The sequence below is a fragment of the Staurois parvus genome, unplaced genomic scaffold (genome assembly GCF_062004578.1).
Source record: "Staurois parvus isolate SC_StPar_1 unplaced genomic scaffold, SC_StPar_1.0 ptg000043l, whole genome shotgun sequence".
NCBI classification, from domain to species: domain Eukaryota; kingdom Metazoa; phylum Chordata; class Amphibia; order Anura; family Ranidae; genus Staurois; species Staurois parvus.
In genome coordinates this window covers 2,283,062-2,305,750 of record NW_028317839.1, presented here as the reverse complement: position 1 = coordinate 2,305,750, position 22,689 = coordinate 2,283,062, and the positions used below count along the sequence as shown (strand labels likewise).

The 22,689-nt window shown below is 40.1% G+C and overlaps 1 protein-coding gene across 1 annotated transcript in view; it reads right to left on the bottom strand.

The window, feature by feature from the left end:
• Positions 1-1,629: 1,629 nt before the first annotated feature.
• LOC149470471 (Golgi-specific brefeldin A-resistance guanine nucleotide exchange factor 1-like) overlaps positions 1,630-22,689 on the bottom strand; it is a 71,932-nt gene continuing 50,872 nt past the window's right edge. Inside the window, exon 4 of the mRNA XM_089663672.1 lies at positions 1,630-2,307. Coding sequence (XP_089519798.1) covers positions 2,225-2,307 — 83 coding nt within the window. The 3' untranslated portion in view covers positions 1,630-2,224. The remainder of the gene's footprint in view (positions 2,308-22,689) is intronic.

Here is a 22,689-nt window from a genome sequence, read left to right as displayed (position 1 = left end):
CTTTTTTAGATGTATTTTGGCAAAGGCTTTTCTATTCTTCAGGCTTATGAATAGTTTGTACCTTGTGGTGAACCCTCTGTATTTGCTCTAATGAAGTCTTCTCTTGATTGTAGACTTTGACAATGATACGCCCACCTCCTGGAGAGTGTCCTTCACTTGTCTGGATGTTGTGAATGGGTTTTTCTTTAACATAGAGAGGATCCTGCAATCATCCACCACTGTTTTCCATGGATGTCCGTGCCTTTTTATGTTGCTGAGCTCCCCAGTGTGTTCTTCTTTCCTAAGAATGTTTCAAACTGTTAATTTGGCAACTCCTAATGTTTCTTCTATCTCTGATGGATTTATTTCATTTTTGAAGCCTTACAAAGGCCTGTTTCACTTGTATGGACAGCTCTTTTGAACGCAGAATGTAGGTTCACAGCAATAAAATTCCAAAAGCAAATACCACACTTAGAATCAACTCCAGACCCTTTACCTGCTTAATTGATGAAGAAATAATGGAGTAGCCCACAACTGGCCATAAAACAGTTTTTGATTCAATTGTCCAATTATTTTTGGTCCCTTGAAAAAGGGGGGATGGCTACTCTCAACAGTCCTCCAAACTGGATGTACACACTCTCAAATTAAACCTGCTCATATCCATTATATAACTATAGCTTGAATATGTTTATTTTCTGCAATACACTGCCATCCTCAACAGCTTAATTCCTCTAACACCTAAATTAATCCTGGTTGCTTTGGGGATATGAAGCTACACAATCAGTGAAGTACAATCAGGAACCATACTGCTAACTAGTGCGTTACATAATGTAAATTTGATCTTTTTTAAATCCTAGTGTAACAGAACATATTTATTGAGAATATACAAGACATCCTCTAGAACAGTGTTTCCCGACCTTCAGTCAAGGCACCCTTTAAAATTATGGGCAATTTCAAGGCACCCTCTAAAATTATGGACAGTTTTGAGGCACCCCATTCTAAAATGTAAAAACTATTCTAATAGATTTACACAACGCAGCAACATCCACACATGTAGGACTCCCAACGGTAGAGGTGGTTTATTCTTCCAAATCAAATCTTGCACACTGTTCCTGACTAGTATTACAGTGTTTCTCTCAGTTTTTCTCCATGTGAGCTAATGTGACCCAGCACTGAGAGAGGGACAGGGGAGAGTCAAACTAGGATGCTGTGCAGGCAACTGACATCTTCCATATCAACTGATGTCATTGGCTGTCAGGACGCTGGTGGCTAGAAGGTCATAGTGGCACACAATGAAAACCTGTAGCTTTGTGTAACAAAAAGTCAGGCTTCTTCCACCAGCTGGCTTCTACAGTTTTGGACAACTTTTAGATATTTTGCCAAGGCACCCCTGAGGAAGCCTCAAGGCACCCTGCTTGAGAAAGGCTGCTCTAGAAGACACAATTGAATCATGTAAAACATCTGGACGCAGACAAAGCATTAGAGGCTAAACTTCTAGATGTGCTAACTTTACCAATATTTAAAACAAAGTGATTCTTTTCTTCAATTTATAAATGAAAATCCAATAAAAAAAAAAGTAGTTTAAACAGTGTGAAGCCACACGCTGGAAGCGAAGGCAATGCTCAGCATTTTACTGATGGAAACGCTTCAATTTATTAAGCATCGTGTTTAATGTTCTTCTGAAAGTAGGTACTTTACAAGTGGATTGCTTGTGAAAAGTGAAACACATCCTTGATTACAGACAACTTTTAACGGCTTAAACTGGACAATAGTTAACAGAAGATCCTTGGATAGAGTTTAAAATTCATAAACATTTAAACTTCTCCGTTCAGAAAGTCAGATTGCACATTTAGTCAGAATTCTTTGAAGCACAAAAGGTAATTCATATACCACCCACTTTCTTCCAGCAATATGAGCATTGCCAGTGATAACTGGATAATGTATAAGATGGGCAGTGGACAACACATTGCTTGGTTTTTCACAGAGGCAGCCCTCTGCAACATTTCTCTAATCAGTCTTTTTTTTCTCTTTTGGAAAAGGAAAGTAAACACAAGGGGGGGGGGGGGAATTGAACCCCAGGTAATGAAAACCTTTACCTTTGCACACCTCAAGGGTTCACTACTCATTTTTCCTAGCGGATAAAGAGCAATTGCATTGTGCCACACTTTCCCTGGCAGGCAGCGCTGTCTGACATCCTGGGTTGTGGGTGGATACTCAGCATCCTTGCAAAAAATTCAGGACTGCGCTAGATTGGATGATGTCGGAGAGCTGTGACTGGTCTGCCAGAGAGGCAGCTGCAGGGGACTGGTCTTACAGCACAGAAGAAGTCTGCAGGAACGAGAAAAATGGCAAGTATATCTATATCTGTTTTCTTATTGAAACAAAGGAAAAAGAAAAAAAAAAAAAAAAAAGGGAAAAGAAAGAATATCCACAGAATAAATATTAAACGATCAGCAGTAGCGACGCTTTGTTTGCAGCATATATGTATAAATATACGCCAGTAATAGACAATAAGGAGGAATTAAAAAAAAAATGCAAATAGGTCATAGAATAATCACTATACTAATAGAGATGCATAGGGATTCCCCTTTAACATGACTTCAGGACTCTGTGTTCAATAATCAGGAAAAGCTGCCTCCTAACTGTACTTGAGGAAACATTTCCTGCTGAGAAGATTGGTCATCCCAGCTAGCCATCTATGCACTGGGTTTCCAGTCTCCTAAATGCTGCCCCACTAGCTCTGCCTAGGTTATGCAGGGTGTCCTACTATATCTCCATGAACTTGAGAAGAATGCTTGAAATCTGTCATCAAGAAAAGGCAAGGGCCGCTGATGAACTCCTGAAAATGCTAGTTGCAGGGCTGGTTTACTGGTCAACTGGCTTTGATTTGGATAATGACTCAAAGAAGCATGTAGATAACAGCATTACAGCTAGACAACAAGCATAGGATCAGAAGCAGCCCTTTTTATTTTTTAGAATATGGAGTTGGCCTTTTTCCATGAAAGAAAAATACATAATCACACTTAATAAAGTAGCTCAATCACTGAATACATAGAGCAAAAAGGATAGGGATTGCAGTCTTTCACAAGCAGGAAAGCATAGGTTTCCCACAAATAGATAACCTTTTAGTTAACAAAGTTTCCATACTCCCCACTAGTCTTCTGCAGAGGAACATTTTGATCTAATTTAATACAATCCATGACGTTACAAAGTAATATTCAAGAGTTGCTGTACTAGAACAATAGAAAAAGTGGAATCAGAATGGAGATGATCGTGGTTGTGTGTTCTAACATATAGTGCTCTGGTAGTCCCCAAATTTGAACAAATCATTATAATAAAGAAATTAAAGAACTACTTCCCGCCCCAAAATATTATATTTTGAAGCCAGAAAACTGGGCTGACAGTCATGCCTCTCTTTGAATTAACACTATCTAATACAATTACATTAAAAGAGATCCTAAACTTTAAAGCTTGGGATATTTTCTTTTATTTTATAACCTAACCCTGCTTTAAACTTCCACAACTTTATCCCTGACCGGTCTGGTGTGCTTCACAGAACAGCTGTATATATACTGAGACTAAATTACACACAGGTGGATTTTAGTTACGGGTATCAAAGTAAAGGGGGCTGAATACACTACACTTTTCAGATATTTGTAAAAAAATTTGAAAACCATTTTCCTTCCACTTCACAATTATGTGCTACTTTTGTGTTGGTCTATCACATAAAATCCCAATGAAATACATTTACGTTTTTTGGTTGTAACATAACAAAATGTGGAACATTTCAAAGGGTATGAATACTTTTTCAAGGCACTGTAATTAGCATAGTCATAAGTAAAAAAAGAAAAAATGTACAATAATAAAAATTACCCTATTCTTATGGAATCCCCCACTGCTTTTAGGTTCTAAAATGCAGATGAAGTAAAAGGAATCAGTTATGTTCAACACAAACTTTTATGGGCTCCTTTATACCGCTCCCCATGACGAACACGACTCAATTAAATGAATAGGGTACTGCTGCAATTGCCCCACAAGCAAGTGCAATGCAGGTGGTTGAAGCACAACAATGTAACATTTACAGGGTTAAAACAGGCAGTCTGCGCACAGCAGAGACCAATAACCACATGTGTAAACATAGCCTAAGGCCAACAATGCATGTTTCCCCCCTGGTCAGGTAAGGGTACAGCTACAATAATTCGAAAACCGCAAACAAAAATATTAGCTACATCACCAGGGAATCAGCAGTGAGAAACGAAAAATAAGCATCAAGAAGCACTTAAACGAATCACTGACCTAACTGCTGGTCAATTACTTTAAACTCCCAGCTCCCTTAAAACACAGCTTAAAAGCAGCCTGCAGAAACAAAGAAATGTAGAAGTGTGTACAGTACATAGGGTGTAGGTTAGAAGGAAAAAGAAAAAGGGGAAAGGGAAAGGAAAAAAGGAAGGAAAGGATAGTGGGGTGGAAGGGAGGGAAAAAAAGAGGGAAGAATAGGATGGAGTTAAGGAAGTAAAGGGAAAGCTGAAATAAAAAAATAAAAAAAATAAATAAGAAAAAAGAGGGGGGGGGGGGAGGGAAGGAGGGGACGTGATCCCCTATTCTTTACAGTAGGTCTCATTTCATTCAAAGTCACACGCAAAGTTTATTCCCTTGGGAATGTGGGCATCCAACTTATTGTAAATACCGCTCACAAACTAGGCAGACACAAGCAGTCACCTGCCTTAACATGACTCTCTACTCCCTCAATAATTTGGCCCCTTAAAAAGAGAATCTTCAAACCATATAGTTACAAAAAAGGGTCTTCCTATATTGGTATTTTTTTATATGTCTAAATAATAGAGAGGGGATCCCTCACACAGTCACATGCGGTCTGGTTTTTCTATCAACAAAGAGTTTTTACGTGTATTACATCTCATTTGGCAGTTCACCCATAGCTTTATCATAAACGACTTACAACTAAAGTAAGAGTTGATTCCCTAATTATGGAACAGTGGGATGAACCACAACTGAACATACCTCACTGTACTGAGCCTTGTACTCGCATGTTTCTTTGACTGAAATAAACTGGGGGATAAGATGTTACTCCTTGTTGGTGCCCATTTTGCCACAAAATGTGCCTCTTGAGAAAGAACCTCCTTTAGGCCCAAATCTTGTAAAATAGGTAAATATCCTTGCATCTCTGTGATGGGGATTATGATCTCGAAATATACGGTGCTCCCATTGGTACGAATTTCAATCCTATGTATACTAACCTATATCTGGGTTGGTGGGAGGAGCGCATTTGAGCGCACACTAGATTGGATGGTACTTATTGAGAGGGGTGTATATACTGGGATCTTGATGCTTTTTTTGTATATGCACACAGGGACCATGGAGAACCCAGTTACTGTGGAGTAGGTAGAAAAGTTCCAGGTATATAAAATCTTATGTGTCATGACTTAAGGACTTCTTCCCCTAACACCCTCATGTCTATGATTAAGCTGGTAAGGATGAAATGTATCGGAGTGGGTCGGTCTCTACGCGGGAATCTGCCGCAATTGTCATATGCTAAATATAGCTGGTCATTAAGAGTAATGCCATCAGTGTTGGCTCTATACCGAACCTAGATGAGCTCCCAGTCCAGCACTTGGCTTACCCACAGTGGATGGTATGTGACTGGAGCAGTGAGGATCTCTTGACCCTGCTCTATTGTATAACTGTATACACCAACAATTAAAAAAAAAAAAATGTAGAGTTACATGGCATACAAGTGCACACTGTAGTGTTACTACAATGCAAATGGAGTCTGTTGTGTACAAATATTATTTATACAGTATTTATATAGCGCCAAAAGGTTTGCTCAGCGCTGTACATTATAGTGGGGGACAGTACATGAGACAATACAGTAACAAAACAATACACAAGGGGGTCAAGGGCCCTGCTCTTTCAAGCTTACAAATCAGGAAATAAAAAAGGAAATGTAGAGTAAGACCAAGACAATGTGTTTATCTTGTGTACTAATATAAAATGTGCATGAATGCCTTAACATACATATTGTAAAGCTTCTCCCTGACAGCACAAGTGGACAGCAACAGGAACCTCTTTTCAAGTCATTCGTAGCTTAATGTCAGCTAAATTTAGTGGCAGATTCCATTGGTCCACTGAAAGTACATTCTTGGTCCCTGCCAGAAGTGCATTGCAAGCATTGTTGTCAATCTCCAAAATGTGGCTGACCCAATCAAAATGTCACCACTTACCTGTTGCCCTGTGCTCTCAGCACATGGCCTGTCAAAAGGGCCCGTGACGGATAAGGTGCAGAAATGAGACTCGACACAGACCTCATGCCCGGACAGGATTTGAGACCTGCATGTGAGACGCACATCAGGATCAGCCAAAGAAAACCTGGCTGTTGTGATTCCACTAACGTTGAGAGCACCATCTAAAAAAATTGCATCAGCAAAGTGAACTTCACTGTATAGCAACAGTTGCGAGAAACCTAAACAAAGGGAGGACAGTTTGGGCCTAAACTGATGAGAGCGGCGACCTTAGACATAACTACACAGTGAAGAGGTCCGGCTCTCTCTCCAATCAAACTACTTTATCTTTGGGAAATTGCGAGTAATAAAAACACAGTGGATACAGACGTCTATATTTAGTCACAAATATAAGCATTCTGCTCCATTTAAACAGCGCCTCAGAACTTTTTAGCACTAATGTAGTATGTGGAAAGCAATATTTCTTTTAGACATCTTTGCAAAAAAAAAAAAAAAACCCACACACTATTCTTGGGTCTCTCTTCTGTCTAACCAAGAAGTATTCTATACAAAGAATAATGGTAAATAAATGGTAAAGCTCCATTAAAAAAAAAAAATAAAATAGAATGACTTGATGGCTCAACTTCATGTTAAAAGGACATTCAAAATTTACATTATCTCGAACAAAAAAAAATACATATGAAAATAAATCTATTTTTTTAATTATATCTTAAGTATATGGTTTATCATCATGCCTCACATATAGTTTTATTATTAGGCAAATCACTTTAGAGAATATTTTCCAAAGTTTCTAACCAGGAGATACTGCTGACAGCAGCGCTTACTGTTTCAGGCTGACAACATCAAACTACTGCCTTGCAATTAGTCAGAATGTTGTCAGCTTGATATATACACTCCTTCGGTTGGCTGTTGAGCTTCCTGTCTGGTTTGCAGCTGTTAAAAGGAGTTTGCTCGGCAAGCTGACAATGCTGCTGTTAAAAAGTCAATGGCTTCGTATTCTCAGACTGAAAAAGTGCGGTTACTGGCAGGATCTCAAACTAAGAAATTTCACAAAATATTAAAAAAACAAAACAAAAAACAGAACTACACTGCATCGGAGCGCCGCAAACCACAATGCTATTTAATTCATTTTTAATATTCAAAAGCACCCACCATCCATGTCTGCATGCTTTATTTTGTTGAGAAATCATTTTGAAAAACACACCCCTAGCATTTCTGGCTGTGGCCATCTTGAGTAAGGGCTGATGGTTCAAGTAGCATTTTCTTCTTGGAATCCATCTGCCCTTAGCTCAGACAGAAGGGTGTGCTTAGCAGAGAAAGCTTCTCCCCTCTTCCGAAGACTCTTGGAATGTACAACATAATTTGTCAAGAAAAAAAAGTTTAAACTAAGTAAATATAATATACCTTCCTATCTATTAACTGCTTGCCCTGCAGAGGATTTACCCCCCCCTTCCTGACCAGGCCATTTTTTGCAATACAGCACTGTATTACTTTAACTGACAATTGCGTGGTCATGCAACGCTGTACATAAATAAAAATGTATGTCTTTTTTTCCCACAAGTAGAGCTTTCTTCCTGTGGTACTTGATCCCCTCTGCAGTTTTTATCTTTTGCGGTATAAACAAAAAAAAGACCAACAATTTTGAAATAAAACACAATATTTGACTTTTTGCTATTAAATATGTCCAATAAAATTTTTTTAAAAAAAATCTAATTTCGTCATAAAATTTAGGCCAAAATGTATTCTGCTACATGTTGTTGCTAAAAAAAAAAAAAAAATCCCAATATGTGTAAATTAATTGGTTTACGTGAAAGTCATAGTGTCTATATGCCTGTGGGCATTGACACTGGGTAGGAACTACCTGCCACTGACATCCTACCCAGGATTGCAAATCACGTATATATGCACATGATTTTGCACAGCCCTGCCACCTTGTAGCAGTATTTCTGCTACAGTGCAGCAGACAAGCGATTAACTAATAGTAGTGGTATAAGGATTAAAAATTGTCAGTATTGATTGAGACAGTAAAGTTCTGCATTAATAAAAATGTTTTGCCTAAGAGAACCAAACAAAGAAACTGGAAAAAAGATCAAATTGAAAGACAGGATATTTGTACTCACCATAAAATCCATTACTTAGAGCTTATTGAGAAACACAGGATCAGTGGAATACAGGGAGGTTGGGCTATACTGCTGAATTAGGAGGCATTGGACTCTAGCAACAAAGAAGTCGTTAGCTAAGTATAGTACCTCCCACTCCCATGAGGCTCTAGCTTGTCAGAAAAGGACCTGTGTCCCTTCATAAACTCCAAAAAAGGAATTTAGGGAGAGTACAAAAATTATGTTTTCTTATTTGGTCTTCAAAGGACTCCAGATCAGAAGAATTCATAACACACATCCCAAAAGTAGTCCTACTGAAGAGAGTGCAACACTGACACAATGTCAACAATCCAAAGGGGGAAAAAAAAAAAAAAAACACCACACACACACACACCTACACACACCTTAAAGAGCTGCCTGGGGGCCCTTACAGCCAAAGCTTATACCTGCAGATGACTGAACGGAAGACCAGGTGTCAGCCTTGCAAGTGTTTGATGTCCAAAAGCCCAAGAATCACTCACAGATCTTGGAGAGTGCATTTTGACTGGAAAAGGTAGAATGTTATCCAAAGGCTGATAGACCGACATATATATTACTTGCCTGAGCCACCAAGAAATGGTGGAACACAAATCAGTCGCCCCTTACCTTCCAGAATGGCAAAGAGTGAATCAGTCAGAAAAGATGTAGCTGAGAGACAGACACAAACAGCTCAAATTACGTACAAGCAATGGAGGGCTATCTACTTCGGAGAAATCAGAGTAGGAGAGAGATGGATCATTATCATGGTAGATGTTAGAAACACATTAAACAAAAAAGAGACACTGGGCCTAAAAACAATATTGTCCTGTAAAGAATCAGAAAGGATTCTTTACAAAAGGTAAAGGCTGCTAACTCCGATAATTATGCAGCGGAGATGATGGCAATGAGGAAAGCCAATTTCTGTGACAAATAAAAAGGAATTTCTCTGCTGGATTCCAAAGTCAGTCTTTGAAGAGCTGAGAGAACCAAGCTGAGATTTGTCGAAATCAGTGAGGGCTGTACAGGTGGAAGTATGTAAGCTACTCCTTATGCAAAGGCCTTGACAAGGGAATGTGAAGCTATTAGTCCAAATTGCAAGAGCTGAAATTTGTCACTTGATGGCACTCAAAGGCAACTGTCAATCCAGTCCAGAGAAGAAAAGGGAAAAAGGGAGAAAGGGAGAAAGGGAGAAAGGGAGAAAAGGGAGAAAGGGAGAAAAGGGAGAAAAGGGAGAAAAGGGAGAAAGGGAGAAAGGGAGAAAGGGAGAAAGGGAGAAAAGGGAGAAAGGGAGAAAGGGAGAAAAGGGAGAAAGGGAGAAAGGGAGAAAGGGAGAAGGAAGGAAGGACAACACCTGTCCCTGAAATATTTCCAGGGATGAAAATTTTCTTGCCTCACATCAGGCAAAATATGCTTTCAATGTGCATTGGTAGACCTGATGTGATAATGACTTAGGGCCTAGCTTTCAGGAGCGTAGAAATGACCAAGTCAGAAAGACTCCTATTCCTCAGGACCTGGACATCAACAACCATAACTTCAAAAGACAGCCACCATGAAGCAAGGTGGTAAATTGGTCACTGTGATAGAAGATATGGATGACCTGGAGAGCACAATAAGGTCTGCCAGTTTGGAGCAATGAAAATGATCAGATTTCTTTTTATCTGGATCCCGTGCAGATGAAGCAAAAAAATCTACAAAAGAAGAGGAAAGGTGTAGGTTGTACTGATCCCATGGAGCTACTACTTCTGCTAATGGATCCCTGCATCTGTAGACAAACTGTCCAGTTTAATTTGTAACCTGGGAGGCTAGTAGGTTTACATCCATGTACCTCACCTGACATACCGGCTCTGGAACACCTCTAGGTGAAGAGACCATTTTCCTGAGTTTAAGTGTTGCCGGCTAAGGATATCTGTTCACAATTGGTCCACACCTTGTATGTGGGCAGCAGACAAGCTTTTTGCTCAAGACCAAATCTTTTCTCTCTTGCCACAGCAAAACTTCTGTTTTTTTTCTCTGATGGTTGATGTACAGTATGTCACTGCTGTGGCGTTTGACTAAATCTGGGGCGGAGCTGAGGAATCTAGTGTTGAGGAGACCGATAAATTGCTATCAGCTCCAGAAAGTAAATGAGGAGGTGAGCTTTTGTTCACAACTAGATTTCCTGTACTGTGAGGGTGTTCAGCATTGGTAGATCCAGTGGCTGTACTGTCTTGCCTCATGCAGCTACAATGTTGAGTTTCAGCAGTGTGGAGCAGAATTGGGGCAATGGGACTGCCTCAAAAGGCAACCATCAGACCTGCAAGCGCGCATGGACAGCTCCTTCCTCACACCCACTAGTATCATACTCCCCAAGGTAATCTGCAGGAATCAGGATCACATCAGAGGCTGTGTCATTGCACTCAACCTTTGCTCAATCATGCGAAACACTGCCAACTTCTCCAGGCCAAAGCTCATTTAAAATGATCTGTTACAAAGTGGAAAACTATTCTGTGGTCAGCTAAATTGAAATTTTACTTTTTTTTGGCAACCATGGGAGCTGCATCCTCCGGGCTAAAGAGGATAGGCTGTTATCAGCACTCCGTTCAAAAGACTGCATCTCCGATGGTATGGGGGGGGGGGTGCATTATTGTGTATGAAATGGGCAGCCTGCACATTTGGAAATGCATCATATCAATGCTGAAAGATATATCCAGGTTTTAGAGCAGCATATGCTCCCATCCAGAAGACGTCTTTCAGGGAAGGCTTCGCATATTTCAGTAGGACAATGCTAAACCACATACTGAATCTATGACAACAGCATGGCTTTGTAGTAGAAGAGTCCGGGTGCTCAATTGGCCTGCCTGCAGTCCAGACCTTTCTCCAACTGAAAATATTTGGCATATCTTGAAATAAAAAATACAGCAAAGACAACCCAGGACTGTTGAGCAGTTAGGATCCTATATAAAAAGGCAAGAATGGGACAACACTCCTCAACCAAAGCTCACTTGTCTCCTCAGTTCCCAGACATTTACAGAGTGTTAAGAAGAGGAGATGCAATACCGTGGTAAACATAGCCCTGTCCCAACTTTTTGAGATGTGTTGCTGCCATCAATTTCAAAATGGCCATATATTTTTCTTAAAATGGTACATTTTTTCAGTTTAAATATTTGATATGTTTTCTATTATGACTAAAATATGGGTTTATGAGATTTACAAAAACCATTACATTCTGTTTTTATGTAGACTTTACACAGCGTTCCAACTTTTTTTTGGACTTGGGGTTGTATAATGGTTACACAGAAAACTCCAATTTTGATGCTGGGGCACAAGAAAAAAAAAAAAAAAAAAAAAAAAAACACACAACAACAGCAGGGGCTTCTTTATCAGAGAAATGTCAGAATCAGAGGTATTTATAATGCCTTGCACTTCTGTTCCATATGAAAGATTCACATATAGCTCATATGTGAGCGAAAGGGAAATACACTCCAACTTTCATAATTCACGATAAAGTGGGATTTAAATTCATCTGAGCACCATAAACTGAAAAAACACTATTTAATTCATTTTTAATATTCAAAGCAAACGTACCCATCCATCCTTCCATGTCTCCATGCTTTATTTTGTTGAGAAACCACGTTGAAAACCACCACCTAGTATTTCTAGCTGCGGCCATCTTGAATAAGGGCAGATGATTAGTGTAGCTACTTCCTAGAATCCATCTGCCCTTAGCTCAGGCATGCAAACAAGAGGGCATGCTTATCTGAGAAGACCCCTCCCTCCAGATGAAATGTAAAAAGCAAAAAAAAAAAACAAACAAAAAAAAGGAGAGAAGCATGCCCATGAAGACACCTGGGATCTATGACATGTTGGCCTAGACCAGGAATAAGGAAGCAACTGCAGAAATGAAAAGAACCAAAAAAATTAACAAAAGTGAATAATACCTCAGCTTTTTCAGACCTTCTCCCGAGGCCATGAAAAGCAGAGTGGAGCTCTCAGCCAAGGATATGACCCACCCACCAACACCTTCAGCCAGATGAGATACTTGACTGACCGTTCCAATCCACTTTGCATGGACTGGCAGGAGGGCCTGAAAAGACTGAGGTGATGTTACAGGGCACTTGACCCACTCAAGCCGTGTCAGATGTGTGTAGACATGGCTTACTTACACTGAAGGAGGGGAGCATCCACAGTGTGGTGGCAATAGTGCAGAGGCTCTATGAGCCTGCAGATCGTTGCCACCACACTACTGGTAACTGCAGGCTGCACAAGTAACTTCTTCATACTGTAGATACAAATTTTATAGCTAAACAACGGGTGCAGAGTATTTAATTGGAAAGTTTTTTTTTTAGTTTACAGTCTTATGAAGATATGCTAAATGCGGTTAGGATTGTTAGACTAAAAAGTGATGAGTAACTGTAAAACAGAAGCACAGCTAGTCATACCCTAAACTTTCCTAAGGTTTCTTTTATTGCAAGCCAGATTCCAAGCACAGAGCACCCCTTGATTTGTAAAGTACACTGCAATTCCAATACACGCATGGCCTTTAATACTAAACTAAATGTAAATTAGATATACAGAATGCACCTATTAAGAAAGATCACGTACTCTCCAAACACAATTAAAATTATGCCTAAACATGCAGTACCGGATTTTAAACTATTTCAAATCCTGCCTCTGTAATATATCTAGTACTAGAGTAACCATGGATTAAAGTTAAAAACTCTTGATAGTAATTAGATCAGACAGTGTACACACAAAAAAGAAACACAGGGATGACATGGGCTGTAGCCATAGTAAACCAAGAGATTTAACGCATGACTGTTTAAAAAACAAACTCAATAAGTACTGAGTGACACTAAGCAGTAATCCTTTATAAAGTGCAATGCACCAACTATGAAAACTGCAATTCTCTTTGCTCCTCAGTGTCTGAATGGGTACATAGCAAAATACACAGACTGGATCTTCAAGTTTACATGCATGTTTTTTATGATAAGTAATGCTTTGTCTAGTATGCATGTAAGGTAGGAACAAATAAAAACGATCTTGGAAAGAAAAAACTAATTAGGATATGTTTATAGTCAAAGTACACAGACAATCTGCAGACTTTTGGCCAATATCAAAATCAGCCCCCTGAAAATACATCATAAGAAAGATACCAAACGTGTCTTCTAAAAACCTCCAAAAATATCAAGAATATAAAAAAACAAGATTGGCTTTAAGTTAGGGGTTGTTTAAGAGGGAACAGTCAAGGAGAAATACACTGCTCAAAAAAATTAAAGCAGCACTTTTTAGTCAGAGTATAGCATCAAGTCAATTAAACTCCTGGGATATTGACCTGGTCAGTAATGTAGCAGAGGGGGCTGTTATTCAGTTTCAGCTGATTTGGTGTTATTGAAATTAACAACAGGTGCATTAGATGTGCAACAATGAGACGACCCACAAAACAGGAATGGTTTTACAAGTGGAGGTCACTGACATTTCTTTCCCTACTCATCTTTTCTGACTGTTTTTCACTAGTTTTGCATTTGGCTAGGGTCAGTGTGACTACTGGTACTATGAGGCAATACCTGTTGCACAGGCAGTCCAACTCCTCCAGGGTGGCACATCAATACATGCCTTTACTAGAAGGTTTGCTGCGTCTCCCAGCACAGTGTCAAGAGCATGGAGGAGATTCCAGGAGACCTCCAGCAGGCCACTGATGTGAATGTCTCTGATCAAACAATCAGAAACAGACTTCATAAGGGTGGCCTGAGGACTTGACATCTTCTAGTGGGCCCTGTGCTCACTGCCCAGAATTGGCAGGTCCACCTCTGGTGCCCTGTGCTTTTCACAGATGAGAGCAGTTTCACCCTGAGCACATGTGACAAACAGGAAAGGGTCTGGAGAAGTCGTGGAGAACATTATGCTGCCTGTAACATCATTCAGCATTATCGTTTTGGTGGTAGGTCAGTGATGGTCTGGGGAGGCATATCCATGGAGGGACGCACAGACCTCTACAGGCTATACAATGGCAGCATGACTGCCATTAGGTATTGGAATGAAATCCTTGGACCCATTGTCAGACCCTATGCTGGTGCAATGGGTCCTAGGTTCCTCCTGTTGCACGACAATGCCCAGCTTCATCTGGTGTGAGTATGCAGGCAGTTCCAGGAGGATGAAAGAATTGATACCTTTGCATGGCCCTCTCGCTCGCCTGACCTAAATCCACTAGAACACCTCTGGGATATCATGTTTCAGTCAACCGCCAGGTTGCACCTCAGACAGTCCAGGAGCTCAGTAATGCCCTGGTCCAGACCTGGGAGGAAATACCCCAGAACACCATCCGTCTTCTTATTAGGAGCGTGCCCCGACGTTGTCAGGTATGCATACAAGCACGTGGGGGCCCATACATGCTACTGAGTACCATTTTGTGTTGCTTCAATGAATTTCAGCAAAATAAACTAGTCTGCTTCATCATTATTTCACGTTGATTTTCGGGGTGTCTTTGAATCCAGTCCTCTGTAGGTTGCTAATTTTCTTAATTTCCATCAAACAATGGGGCATCCTTACATTCCTACACATTACCCAGTCCATATCCGTATAGATATCCAGCATGATATTTGAGATCATGATATTGAGATCTGATGTGTTTTCAAAGTGTTCCTTTAATTATTTGGAGCAGTGTAGATATTCTTATGTGAATTTCCTAGACTAAAGCTCACCATAACGCTGATCAAAATTTGGTTGGTATAGCAGAGACCGGCCGAATTTTGATCAGTGTGTGCCAGTCCCCTCTTGATAGAAGCCAAACAGACAGGTTGGGAAACCCCCTCTCTTTCTCAGTCAGTAGTTACAGTGTATTCTGACAATCAGACTTCAGTTCCCCAGCAAGGGAGATTCCTAATTCATTACTGATATTTGTGGCCTTCAGAAGTCTAAAGTGGCCATACACTAGGAGATTTTTGTACGAGAAGTCATACAAAAACTTAGAACATTCAACGTCTTGATGAATGTCATTCAAAAAAGTATTTCAAAATTTAGTGTTTTTAACTTGATTTTAAAACTAATGGACTTTACTCAACAAAAACCATATGCACCGTTAGAAATTTGGTAATTTGAGAAAAATTTTCGATCCTGTCCCTTTGAATTTTCTCATCCCTAAAACAAAGTAAAAACACTCAGAAAATCAAACAAACATTCTTAAAATGAAAATGTTCTGACAAAATTCTACTAATGTGTGGCCAGATTAAAGTATAACTAAATACAAAACTTTTCTTTAGTTTTGGATAGAGTGGAGAGGGACTAGAACACCTGTTAATTTTTTCTTGCTATCTGTGCCCCCATTGGGGAAATTCATCATCTCCATTTGTCCTGTTAAGCATTAGCATTGAAAGTAATATAAAATCCCAAACTTCCTGCTGTCCCCAGAAAAAGTAGTACAGGGGAAATCTTCCAATGGGGACATTGGTTCTGGGGGACCCCACAGGATTCGCTTAATTTGCAGGGATTTCCTGTCACTTCCTGTTATGGCTATGGGACAGGAAGTGAAGTTAAATCTCCCCAATGGGGCACAGGGATTGTAACCCTCCTTTACGCTATCTAAAATTAAAAGTTTTGCCTATAGTTCTACTTTAACTCAGTGTAAACACTTCTGAAATATGTGAGGCAGGATGACTTCTGGGTAAAGGCATGGATTAATTTATCGTTAACCTGTAAATCATAGGCAAGGACATCTACAGCAAGCCACATTGTCCTCAACAAGGTCGACTTAACTGTATGACTATCAATGTATTGACAAGAAGGTAAAAAAAAAAAGGCAACTAAAATATGATCTTTCCATTATAATCAATAGCACATTCATTTAACATATTTGTATATAGTCAGCATACCTGTGTACTATAACAAAGCTGCCAATTACATCATTAGGAAAAAGATGCAAATCACAGAGTGACTGCTTAGGCTCTGCAAACAAATGAGTATTTTCTTTGTCTGGTGACCAATACTGCTCCTACAGGGGGTGGTGAACTATTGTTTGGTTTATTGTAGTGATGCAGTGGCTGTAGTTTAAAAGTTTGTTTTGTAAATGTCTTACACAATGTTTCTGTCATCACTTCAGAGACCCTGAGCTGATTAATTACACTCGTCTGGGACCCTCCAGCCACTCAGCACATTGAAATCTGCTGAAGCAGAACAACAGTTGTACCCTCTCCTCTGGAAACCAGGCCTAAGCCTGAGCTGTCAGTCCTTTTTAAAGTGCTGTTAACTGGCCAGATTTATAACTTTTGACCACCAACTAGCAAACAGTGCAGTACAAAGTCTTCAGATTATCTGAAATTAAACACTTTACAGTTTTTAAAGAGCATGATAAAATGCAAATCATCTTTGTCTTAAAAATGTGAAGCTCTGTGGCAATATTTGACAACCCAGCTGATCTTGTAAATAAACATACTGACAAAAAGCACTCGGCAATCTTTACAACTACATAAAACAAAAAGCAGTCAGCAGATATTACACAAGTAGTGCAAGCCTTAACTTTATACTGGTCTGCACAGGAGATATAAAAAGTTCTCTTCTTTATATTATAATTTGCAGTACACCTCATGCAATCCATGATATTAAAGTGGAGCTCCAGTCTTGTCATTTAAAAAAGAAAAAAAAAATCTTACCATTGTCACTAACTATGCTCTAAAATCAGCAAACTGTATATTTTATTTTTTTTTTTAAATAAAATCCAGCATGAACTTACAGCACCCCCTGGATCATGTAAGCAGCCAGAGTGTGGGAATCTGAAGCCCGCTAGGAGTTTCTTCCAGAATTAGGTACAGCTGGCTACCTAGCATGCACCTCCCGATCTTGCGCATGTGTAGTGAGAACTAATCATGGCACACTAGGTGTATTGCAGGTTGTCATAGCAATGGCGACGGAGAGAGTTACCACCCCGTTGTTATGGCAACCTGTCAGTCAATCAACTCCTGGAATTGAGGACACTGGTATCCCAGGATCCAAGGGGAGAAAGGAAAGGACATACCTTGCCGCGGCAAGGTAGGACTTACATGCTATGCAGCTTTGCCTGGGTAATCTTCCTGTAAATGTCGGATCCAAATCACATCGATATAGATAAGGATCAGCCTTGGAGGAAACTTCCATTAAAGTCTATGGGCACATGTCAGATAGAAGTCGCCTTCAGTAGTGCTAATTAAGACAGCTCTCATTGACAAACATGGGATTTCACATGCCATGTTACTTGGGGTCTCACAAGTCTTATTCCTAGTCATGGCAGTGTGAACTGAGTCTTATTGTAGCCGATCAGTATGAAACAGCATGTGTACATATAAAAAGGAGAAAACAAAGACTAAAAAGGAGAGATTAAAAGAAAGGTTTGTAGACACTACATGGTTCTATCATCTCTGACCCGCATCTCCTTTCCAAGATGCAGATGCTGATTCTGGATTATGACTGAACAAAGATGGCACTGGCTTTCTGGGGAGGAGGCACTATCCAGAAGGATTACTGTGATATCTTTGAGATGTAATAAACAGAGATAAAGATTACAAAAGTTTAAATTTACATGTAAACTATAACACTACATCCACTTCAAAATAAAACTTCACTTTCTCAGTCAACATTGCCCAATTGTAATCCTTAATGCTGCTAGATTACTAAAGAAATGGGAAAGTATATCATATTTGTTTAAAATGTTTTGAGTTTTTTTTTTTTTTTTCTACATTTCTTCAGATACTTTCTGGTTTCCAGGCCTAGGCAAATGATGTCATTTTATTGAGCAGTGTATATCTATACTGATATGGACTGGGATGGAAATTAAAAATGACTGACCTACAGAGGACTGAATTCAAAAACACCCCAAAATTAAAGTGGAAAAATGATGCAGCAAGCTAGTCCATTTGGCTGAAATTGCAGCAACTCAAAATGGTACTCAGTTTGTATGGCCCTCACGTGCTTGTACGCATGCCTGACAACGTCGGGGCATGCTCCTAATGAGATGACAGATGGTGTCCTGGGTTATTTCCTCCCAGATCTGGACCAGGGCATCACTGAGCTCCTGGACAGTCTGAGGTGAAACCTGGCAGCATCAGATTGACTGAAACATGATATCCCAGAGGTGTTCTATTGCATTTAGGCCAGGCGAGCGTGGGGGCCATTGCCAAAAGGTTTGCTGCATCTCCCACCAGTGTCTCAAGAGCATGTAGGAGATTCCAGGATACAGGCTGTTACTCTAGGAGAGCTTGACAGAGCCATAGAAGGTCTTTAACCCATCAGCAGTATCTGCTCCTTTGTGCAAGGAGGAACAGGATGAGCACTGCCAGAGCCCTGCAAAACGGCCTCCAGCAGGCCATTGGTGTGAATATCTCGGACCAAACAATTAGAAACAGACTTCATGAGGGTGGCCTGAGGGTCTCACGGCATCGTCGCTCTGTGCTTTTCACAGATGAGAGCAGGTTCAACATGAGCCCATGTGACAGCCGTGAAAGGGCCTGGAAAAGCCTTTGAGAATATTATGCTGCCTGTAACATCGTTCAGCATGATTATTTTGGTGGTGGGTTAGTGATGGTCTGTGGAGGCATATCCATGGGGGGACGCACAGACCTCTACAGGCTAGACAATGGCAGCCTGATTGCCATTAGGGATCAGGATGAAATCCTTGGACTCAATGTCAGACCCTACACTGGTGCACGACAAAGCCCAGCCTCATGTGGCGGGAGTATGCAGGCAGTTCCTGGAGGATGAAGGAATGGATACCACTGAATGGCCCCCAGGCTCACCTGACCTAAATCCAATATAACACCACTGCAATATCATGTTTCGGTCCATCCAACACTGCCAGGTTGCACCTAAGACTGTTCAGGAGCTCAGTGATGCCCTAGTCCTGATCTGGGAGGAAATGCCACAGAACACCATCCATCGTTTCATTGGGAGCATGCCCTTACATTGTCAGGCATGTTTACAAGTATATGGAAGCCATACAAACTACCGAGTACCATTTTGAGTTGCTGCAATGAAATTTCAGCAAAATGGACTAACTTGCTGCATAATTTTTTTCACTTCAACTTTTGGGGTGTCTTTGAATTCAGTCCTCAAAATGATGGGGCATCCTTATGTTCCTAACACATTACCCAGTCCATATCAGTATAGATATCCAGCATGATATTTTTTCCCATTGAGATCTGATGCGTTTTCAAAGTGTTCCTTTAATTTTTTTGAGCAGTGCGTGTGTGTATATATATATATATATATATATATATATATATATATATATATATACATACATATACATATACACACACACACACATACATACACACACACACACACACATACATACACACAGTATCCAGAAAGTATTCACAGCGCTTACTTTTTGTCACATTTTGTTATGTTACAGCCTTATTCCAAAATGGATTAAATTCATTTTTTTCCTCAACCACGAAACCAGGTACCTGGCGAATACCATCCCTACAGTGAAGCATGGTGGCGGCAGGATCATACTGTGGGGATGTTTTTCAGTGGCAGGAACTGGGAGACTAATCAGGATCGAAGGAAAGATGAATGCAGCAATGTACAGAGAAATCCTTGATGAAAACCTGGCCCAGAGCGCTCTGGACCTTAGACTGGGGTGACGGTTCATCTTTCAACAGGACAACAACCCTAAGCCCGCAGCCCACATAACAAAGGAGTGATATAAATATATTTATAGTGTATATACACTAGTAAGTGAGTCGGTGTAAGCGCCAGCGCACCTAGCACAAACTTATCAGTATTTATTACCCACTGAATGCCTCATTCATAATTAGCTCACAAGTGTTCACTATTTATAGCATAACAAAGGAGTGACTACGGGCCAACTCTGACTTGAGCATCTCTGGAGAGATCTGAAAATGGCTGTGCACTAATGCTCCCCATCCAGCCTGATGTAGCTTGGAGAGGTACTGCAAAGAAGAATGGGAGAAATTGCCCAAAAATAGGTGTGCCAAGCTTGTAGCATCATACTCAAAATGACTTGAGGCTGTAATTGGTGCTAAAGGTGCTTCAACAAAGTATTGAGCAAAGGCTGTGAATACTTGTGTACATGTGTTTTTTTTTGTTTTTTATTTTTAATAACTTCCAAAGATTTCAAAATGAACTTCTTTCATGTTGACATTATGGGGTATTGTTTGTAGAATGTTGAGGAAAAAAATGAATTTAATCTATTTTGGAATAAGGCCGTAACACAACAAAATGTGGCAAAAGTTAAGCGCGGTGAATACTTTCTGGATGCACGGTGTGTGTGATAGATATACACACACACACACACACACACACACACACACGAGATAAGACATGGTATATAAATCAAGCATCTCCACAGGTTTCTATGAAAAAGTTAAAGTAATAGCAGGATGTCCTCAGATACACCAAATAAACCAAAACCATTTGTTTTCCAGATACTTAGAGGGACGTGTGTGTAACATACTCATAACATCCGTCCAACTTAACCCCCCTTCCATAGCTCCTGTGACCAACAGCAATAAAGGGATTAGAGGAAGGACTGCTAAATCAGCACCCTGTCGAATACTTAAACAGGAATGCAACAAGATATCCAGACTATAGACCTTGGGGCTTCTCAATTGCTTCAATATCATCAGGGAGACATTATATTAATATAATAGTTAATATTGTAAGTAAAAGTTTGCAAACCCTTATGAGTTTTGAGTTGCAGACATTACCAAAACGTGATCTCATCTTCATCCAACACATTCAATAAAATTGTAGTCAAATAATTTCACATCGCTGTATCATGAAAACACAAATGTAAACAATCCGGCTTATAGGTGGAAAAATATGCAAACCTCTAGGATAAGGACACCTTCAGAGAGGGTAATGGAGCCAAGTTATGTATTCCAGTAAAGTCATGTATGGGTCCAAATTGCCCCACCATATAGAAAGATACTGGTATTATTAGTGATAGTAATAGTGGAAGTAATGGTAGCGCCAGTAGTATTTATTTTATTTTTTTTTTTAGAGCAGCGCCGTGTGCCATTATTCACCACAATGCTGTTGAGCTGCAATATGGCCTAACCACAAGAGTGGGACTCACACTTTTGCTCTGCAGTGACGACTGTCTTGCTGCAACAGGGAGTGACACACAGAACAGGCCATTTGGTGCCATTCATTTTGAATAAAACCCCACTGAAGTAAGCCAACACACCTGCGTTGTATTGTGACACAGTCTGTACCATGTGACTGCTTTGACCAATCACAGCCAACAACACAATTATACATAATGAATGGCATGAAAGGAAGCCCTCTATTGTATACAATTGTCATGTGATCAGCTGTGATTGGTCACAGAGGTCACATTACACTGGCAATGGGCCGATGCAGTGATCTGTTGTCATCCTGTGGACACAAAACACAAATGATGTATTACATGCAGTTCATACTCAGTTACTATGGGATTCATTTTCTGTATTCTGAAAAAAAGAAAAAAAAAAAAAAAAGAGCTTTTTCTCCCCATTATATCTGAGCAGCCCATGTGGCTATAAAGTCACAGATGTGGGCATCCTTGTCCCAATCCCCCCACCCCCCTTCCAACTCTACACTGAAGCATTGACAATATAAACTCCCTCCTGAGTGGTCAGGCATGATGATCCCAGTACAGGGCTTATACCTGTTTAATAGTGACAATTTGTACTCAGGTCCTGTCAATATTAATGCTGTCTTCTGGGTGCACTTAGGTTTTAAACCAAGTACAAACATGTATATCGGTACATAAAAGCATAATAAAAATGACTGCAACAGAAAGTAAGCTTTTCTGAGCTTGTCTACAAATAGAACAGTGTCATATGGATTTAGAGCACTGTATCGCCCATCCAAGATGATTCTTATCCAAGCTGAAAAGGAAGGTGATGAGTAACATTTTAGCCCAAGTGTTCACTGTAGTGATACACTATGTTTCCACCAATACTTCTGGGTGCAAGCTAACAGAACTACTAAATATAAGTTTACTGGTTCCACTTTGGGAATATCAGTTTGCTGACAGACAACCAGGATTCTGAGAAGATGAACCATCTCTATTAGTATTTGGGATGAATGAAACTTAAACCCCATTTAGCTGTCCATGGGTATTGGCTTCATTGGTATGAGACTGTGCTGCCTGTAATCTATCTCGGATTTCCATGGGATTATTCGGTACACCATGAACTTATCACGCAAGCTCTTGTACATGAATACACACAATGAGTTAGAGGTTCAAATCACAAATTCACAATTACAATCAAGGCAAAATACCGGGAAACAACCTTCAAAATAAAAAGGGATATGTAGATATTTAGTGATAAAGTAAACCAGTATGTTTACTAAAGTAACTCATGCAACGTAGTTAT